The 7,710-nt window shown below is 35.3% G+C and overlaps 1 protein-coding gene and 1 pseudogene across 1 annotated transcript in view; both read right to left on the bottom strand.

Moving 5' to 3' along the window:
- Positions 1-1,781: 1,781 nt before the first annotated feature.
- Positions 1,782-4,828, bottom strand: LOC107060161 (receptor-like protein 12; annotated as a pseudogene).
- A 1,193-nt stretch (positions 4,829-6,021) lies between these two features.
- Positions 6,022-7,710, bottom strand: part of LOC102587573 (receptor-like protein 12) — a 4,889-nt gene continuing 3,200 nt past the window's right edge. Inside the window, exon 4 of the mRNA XM_015307734.1 lies at positions 6,022-7,600. Within this exon, the coding sequence (XP_015163220.1) occupies positions 6,135-7,600 (1,466 nt within the window). The 3' untranslated portion in view covers positions 6,022-6,134. The remainder of the gene's footprint in view (positions 7,601-7,710) is intronic.

Below are 7,710 nucleotides of genomic sequence, written 5' to 3' on the forward strand. Positions count from 1 at the left end.
TTTCTCTAGATTATACCTTACTCAATAAAAGAGATTTTATTTTTATTTTTTTACCATAGCTTATCTATGAAACTTACGTTTACAAGTTATTACATTGAATTTAAGAAAAATAAAAAAAGTTTCTAGTTGTTGGCAGTTGTACCCACCATGCTAGAAAGTGTTGCTTAATTGCCTAGTTGATTATCCTTATCCTATTACTAGATGAAAATTACTCAAATCCGAAATCTATGATCAAGGGTGAAGTTGTGGAGGGATCTCATTATCTTTTTTCTTACCCTGAGAAAGAGGTATAGCTCGGGTTCAAATAGTCTTTTGTAACTTCAGCTCAAATCATATATTAATATTTAAAATTTCAAATAATCTATCAAAAGCTTATTAAGGTGCGGGTTTTTCTAGATTTCATAAACTCCAAGTCCTATCTTTACCTCACCTTACAGAAGTGGAGCCAAAATTTGATTTCTATAAATTCTGAATTTATCGCTAAACTCTCATAACTCATTCTAATTACCAAATTCATAATTATATATTTAATTAATTTCTTAATATATACATAAATATGGAGTCTAAGTGAAAGAAAAAAATAAAACAAGATAAAAATTACAAACACTAGAAAGAAATTAATCTGCTAGCCAACCGATAAGCTACCAGTTGGCTCGGTATCGGGTTAGGAATTAATGGATGGTTATCGGTTGGTGCATTGGCTCCAACATTTCGTGCTCCCTTCTTTCACTTTCACTCACAATTAGATTGATCTCCCATCAAACAAAACAATTTCTCTAGCCCTACTTAAGCTGGTAATTCAGTAATTGTAAATCACAGTGAGACACATGTGAACTAAATTTTGAGGGTGCAAGCGCATTAGTATTTACTTAATTAATATCCTAACTACGATAATTTTTAAAAGGTTAACGGTTTACCCTAGAAGGAAATTGAGTAATCTGCCCCGCACCGTTAACTATAAAATTTTAATCCGTTGACCAACCATTAATCCGATAATCCAATACCAATAAGCCAATTTTGCGATTGGCTTATCGGTTATGGTTCGGTTTTGAACAGCCCTAAGTATACCCCTAAAGTTGATTTAGATTTTCAGTTACACACCCGACTTTTGAGATGGTGTTATTATCCCTTGAACTTTTCCACTTTGTATAATAACTATAATGCAATAGGACATATAGTTATGCTAAATGCATGGTTCCAGTTAAAATTGAACCAAGGGTTTCGGATTCGAACCTTGAAAATAAAGAAAATCCTGATAGAGAGTGTTTTGCATTTGAAGAAACAGAACAACATGAGCCCCAGAGGTGGATGTAGCCTTTTTCCTGTTTTTTTGTACTAATAAGTGGATCACTTCAGTCAACAGCTCAATAGTTGCTATCCTCTGTGTGTATGAGTTCGGCCATTTCAAGTGTTCCTAATATGGGTTGAAAGCCATTAAGATCAAAGCAATGATCTTTAAAAGAAATAAATGCAGAAACAGAAAATGTTAAGAAAGATGAGTTATCACTACAAAAAAAGTGTGAATTACATGGGGATTAGTATGAAAATTCGCAGAAAACTTATTTTCCTGCAAATTTTCATACTAATTCCCAGGAAAATCCCCATGTTATTCACAGTTTTCTTGTTGTGTATGTTGCTTCGACTCTCCTAAAATATAATGACACCCGTGTTGGTTCCTTAAAAATTGCATTACTTTTGAAGAATCCAACACGTACCCATTGACATTTTTGAAGAGTCTAAGTAACATAGCTAATGAGTGGCTGTGTAGATCACTTCTGTCAACTTGAAACAGAAATAGACTTAACTTGAATAACCATTGATACTAAAATACCACACATATAATAATTATGTTGCTATCAAACATATACAAACAACAAACAGAAAATTAAAAAGATAAAAACAGAACCAGAAAAGTTCACTTATTAGTCCACAAAATCAAACAAAGACAAGTTGGCCCTCTCAATCTTCCATTAAATCCGTCGTCTCTGAGCTCTCTTCTTTGGCCTTCTTCTTTTGTGAGGCATGAGTCTATCAAAAAATTCCACAAACCATTTTGGATTACGATATTTAAACATGAGGCTCCACATGACAGTTCCAACAACTAGTCCAAAACTGTAGCCTATGACTACTGATTCCCACGTAAATCCACTAAAAAAATATGACTCGCCTTCTTCTTCGGACTCCAATTGTTGAGGAACATGCGATGAATCACTCGTTCCACATTTCTTTGTTAAAGGAAGACCACATAAATCAAGGTTGCCACCATATGAGTCATTTTCAAATGTGTTGAATTGTCGACCTTGAGGAATTGGTCCGACGAGATGATTTTGAGAGAGGTTTAAGAAGGCCAGAAAGTTCATTCTTGTCAATTCCTGTGGAATCTTTCCAGTGAGCCGATTCCAAGAGAGATCTAAAGCTTCAAGCATACTCAATTGTCCTAGTTTCATTGATTACCCAACTCACTGAATCATCATAGGATGTGACAAATTGCGAATTCGACATAGATTCCAATCATTCCATGTACATGATATTTCCTGTGTCTTCACCATCTAATTTGATCATTGCCTTGAAGTTTCCAAAACTTTTGCAGGAAGTGAGCCACTGAAATCATTACGAGAAAGATCAAAAATTCGCAACTTAGGAAAGCAAAACTTAGTCTGACACTTACTTATAGGTCCATGGAACTTGTTCGACTTTAATATAAGGACTGCAGCTCTTGAAGAGTTCCGAGCCAAGCTGGAAACGTGTCATTTATAGCATTGTTCCCTACATCAAGGACTTGTAGACCATTACAATTGAGTAACGACACAGGAACAGGTCCTTCAAATCGATTACCATTTACGACAATGGTACTCAATGAAGTGTTGTGCGCACATAATGGAGGAAGACTCCCTGTGAAATTGTTCTTTCTTAAGTCCAACACCATTATATTAGCCATGCTTCCCAAGCAACTTGGAATCGAGTTACTGAAGTTGTTGCGTGATAAATCTAATAAGATAAGTTTCCTCATGTTACAAATGGATGAAGGTAGTGGACCCTGAAGGGAGTTAAATTTCAGATCAAGATACCCTAGATTATGGAAATGAAATTGTGGTAGGTGGCCTGTTAATGAATTATGAGAAAGGTTTAGGAACTGCAACGAGTCCCACCTCATGCCGCTAAACCAGTTAGGGATTTGACCACATATCTTATTGTTAGAAATATCCAAGTAGACAAGTGTCTTTACATTTCTCAAGAAGTGTGGAAAATCCTTCAGTTCACAAGATGATAAGAATAAAGATGATAGGCTAAGAAAGGTGATATTCATTCCCTCATCAATGGTGATGTTATTTGATGAAATTCCAAGGGTTTCAAGGTTTGTGAGATTCACAAGTGATTGAGGAAAAGAACCACTGAGTTGATTATTGCTTAAATGCAGTTCTTTTAATGTTGGGTTTGTTTTGATCACTTCATCGGCTAGTCCTCTGAATTGGTTATGTTGAAGCGACAGTGAAGATAGCAAAGGTAGGCTAAACACCCAAGATGGTATGGTACCATTCAGTGAGTTGTATGACAAATCCAGCTCGGCTAGCTTCTGAAGCATGCTTGCATTTCTAGGAAATAGTCTCAGATAGGGAATTTCTCGACAAGTCTAAGGTTTCAAGTTGTGTCAAACTTAAAATTGAAGCGGGAAATGGACCGATGAAGCTGTTATGAGAAAGACTTAAATAACATAGTTCTTGGAGGTTAGAGAAAAAATTGGGAATTTCACCTCCAAAGGAGTTGTGAGAAAGATCTAAAACTGTGAGGTGCTTCAATTTAGAGATTGTGGAAGGAATATGGCCAGTGAAATGATTATCAGATAAAATCAACTTCGTAATTTGTGTCAGGTTGCCTATGGAATCAGGAATGGAACCATAGAATTGGCATCCTCCAAGGTTCAAGATTAGTATATTCAAGATCCACGTACCTTAAGGAGGAAGAAATATTGACAGGGATCGGAGATGAGATGTTGACATAAGAGAGAGAAAGTAGCTCCAGATTTGTGAAGTTGTGAAGCATTACTTCAAATGTTCTCTCATCAAGTTGTAATCCATAATTATAAGAAAGATGAAGTGAAACCAAATTGGAAAGGTATGAGATTTCTGTTGGGATTTTCCCATCAAACCCAAAGAGTTTTAGATGCCTCAAATTCCTCAATCGGCCAATGTTATGTGGGATTGAAGAAGGATAAAAGTAATTGCCAGCAAGGTTTAGTGTGTGGAGATGATGAAGCTGGAAGAGGCTGCTATTGGGATGAATACTTACAGGTATCGGTGATGAGATGTCACCAAGAGGGAGAGCTAGTAACTCCAGATTTGTAAAGTTGTAAAGCATTGTTTCAAATGTTCTCTCATCAAGTTGTAATTCATAACTATCAGAAAGATCAAGTGAAACCAAATTGGAAAGGTTTGAGATTTCTGTTGGGATTTTTCCACTAAAGTCAGACCATGAAAGGTTGAGATGCCTCAAATTTGTCAATTGGCCAATGTTATGTGGGATCGAAGAAGGATAAAACCAATTGTAAGCAAGGTTTAGTGTGTGGAGATGATGAAGTTGGAAGAGGCTACTGTTGGGATGAATACTTCCACGAAGCAGACTACAACTAAGGTCTAACCCGATAACATGACCGTTTAATAAGTCACAAGTGACTCCATCCCAACTGCAGCAATCCCTACTCTCATTCCAAGACTTTGGTTTTGGGAAACAATCTTCATAACACTCATAACTACAGTACTCTTTGAACATATTTTGAAAGGATTGTTTGAACTGAAGCAAAGCAGAAGCTTCAGTGGGAGAGCAAAGATGATGATCAAAATTCATGTGAATAATTGAAATAAAGGCAAATAAATGTTTATATTACAGAATATAAGTAAATAAATGAGTAGTAATTGACATATTCATTTTTGTAAAATATTAAAAATAAATAAATAGGGAAAATTGTCCCCCCCCTCCCCATACACACACACCCTTCTTTTATCCAGATTTGTATGATATATAGAATTGATAAAAATAGGGATCCACAAGTATGGATGTTCCATCACTTAGTAGGAGTTGCATTCTCTGAAATAGTTTGCAATAACATTTAGATATTAACTTTAACCATTTTTTTTTCTCGCAAAAAGAAACAAATAAATTTCGTTAACACTGCAATAAGTTTAAACTTCAAAATACACACAATTTTAGATTTTAAGGAAAGATTGAAGTAGCATAAACAACATATATTAAAGTAAGACGATTCACCTGTCTATTAAGAAGATGTGTAACTTATTGAGAGATCACCATAAAATGACAAGTCACAAGATCAATAATCATGAGAAAAGAAAAAAAGAAACTCAATAGTAATGGATAGATTTCTTAATTACACCAGAAAAAAAATCCTTTGTGACTCAAAAGTTTTAGAAAGTGATACCTTTATCTTGAACAAAATGACTCCTTATGCAATGAACCTATGACTCTCTATCCCCATTTATCATAATTCTTTACTGCATAAACTACTCTTCGTTGGTAATTAATTTAGAGTTATAGGTAAATATTAAATTTTATTGGTAACCTATGTTTATACTATTATTATTTTTTATCAGAAAAGTGTAGTATTAATTATTGAGCCATTTAATATTGTTACATATACATAAATTAAAAATACTTTAAAGTAGATTATTGTGTTATTTATTAAATGAAAAGCAATTTTTAAAAATGATTTTAAGAAAATAAATTAATACTTGAGGGTATTTTCTTAATCTAACTTTTGCCTTAGATTCTTCCCACTTTTAGTAATATATGATATGATATGATATATGATGATATATTTGATTTTCATGTTATTTGTACCTAAGCTAATATATGTGGAACCCCGCGTTTTTAAAATATGATGTTGATTCTTTAAGAAATACATAACTTTTTTGAAAAATCTGAGCTAATGAGTGGCTGTGTAGATCACTTTTGTCAACTTAGAAACAAGAAACAGATTAACATAACCATTGATAACTAAAATAACACACATGCATATAATTATGTTTCTATCAAACATATACAACACAACAAACAGAAAATTAAAACACACAACCAGAAAAGTTCAATCAAACAAAGACAACTTGGCCCCTCTCAATCTTCCATTAAGTCCGTAGTCTCTGAGCTCTCTTCTTCGGCCTTGTTCTTTCGTGAGGCATGAGTCCATCAAAAAATTCCACAAACCATTTTGGCTTACGATATTTGAACATGAGGCTCCACATGATGGTTCCAACAACTAGTCCACAGCTGTAGCCTATGACTACTGATTCCCACGTAAATCCACTAAAAAAATATGACTCGCTTTCATCTTGTTCAGACTCCAATGGTTGAGGAACATGTGATGAATCACTCGTTCCACATTGTTTTGATAAAGGAGGACCACATAAATCAAGGTTGCCGCCATACGAGTCATTTTCAAATGTGTTGAATTGTAGACCGTGAGGAATTGGTCCGACGAGATGATTTTGAGAGACGTTCAAGAACGCCAGAAAGTTCATTCTTGTCAATTCTTGTGGAATCTTTCCAGTGAGCCGATTCCAGGAGAGATCTAAAGCTTCAAGTGTATTCAATTGCCCCAATTCCATTGGAATATGACCTATGAGATTGTTATGGGATAAATTGAGTAGCCAAAGTGAGCTGAGATCCTTTAGTGTTTCCGGAATGACACCTTCAAAATGGTTGCTTGAGAGATCTATGGTTGTCGTAATTGTGCTGATTCTTTGTAGCTCAATATCCTGCCCTTTGATTACCAAACTCACTGAATCCTCATACGACATGTATGACTTCTCAGATGGTTTCATGTACTTGATCTCTCCTGTTTCTTCGCCATCTAATTTGATCATTGCCTTGAAGTTTCTAAAAAATTTTGCTGGAAGTGAGCCACTGAATTCATTACTAGAAAGATCGAAAATTCGCAACTTGGGAAAGCAAAACATAGTCTGATAGGTACTTATAGGTCCATGGAACTTGTTCGACTTTAATATAAGGACCTGTAGCACTTGAAGAGTTCCTAGCCATGCTGGAAACGTGTCATTTATAGCGTTGTTCCCCACATCAAGGACTTCTAAACTATGGCATTTGAGCAACGACACAGGGACAGATCCTTCAAATCGATTACCATTTATGACAATGGTACTCAATGAAGTGCTCTGCGCACATAACGATGGAAGACTCCCAGTGAAATTGTTCCTTCTTAAGTCCAACACTGTTAGACTAGACATGCTTCCCAAGCAACTTGGAATCGAGTTACTGAAGTGGTTGCGTGATAAATCTAATAAGGTAAGTTTCCTCATGTTACAAATGGATGAAGGTAGTGGACCCTGAAGGGAGTTAAATTTCAGATCAAGATACTCTAGACTATGGAAATGAAATTGTGGTAGGTGGCCTGTTAATGAATTATGAGAAAGGTTTAGGAACTGCAACGAGTCCCACCTCATGCCGCTAAACCAGTTAGGGATTTGACCACATATCTTATTGTTAGAAATGCCCAAGTACTGAAGTGTCGTTACATTTCTCAAGAAGTGTGGAAAATCCTTCAGTTCACAAAGATGATAAGAATAAAGATGGTAGGCTAAGAAAGGTGATATTCATTCCCTCATCAATAGTGATGTTATTTGATGAAATGTCAAGGGTAAAAAGATTTGTGAGATTCACAAGTGATTGAGGAAAAGAACCACTGAG

The sequence above is a fragment of the Solanum tuberosum genome, unplaced genomic scaffold (assembly GCF_000226075.1).
Source record: "Solanum tuberosum cultivar DM 1-3 516 R44 unplaced genomic scaffold, SolTub_3.0 scf00063, whole genome shotgun sequence".
NCBI classification, from domain to species: domain Eukaryota; kingdom Viridiplantae; phylum Streptophyta; class Magnoliopsida; order Solanales; family Solanaceae; genus Solanum; species Solanum tuberosum.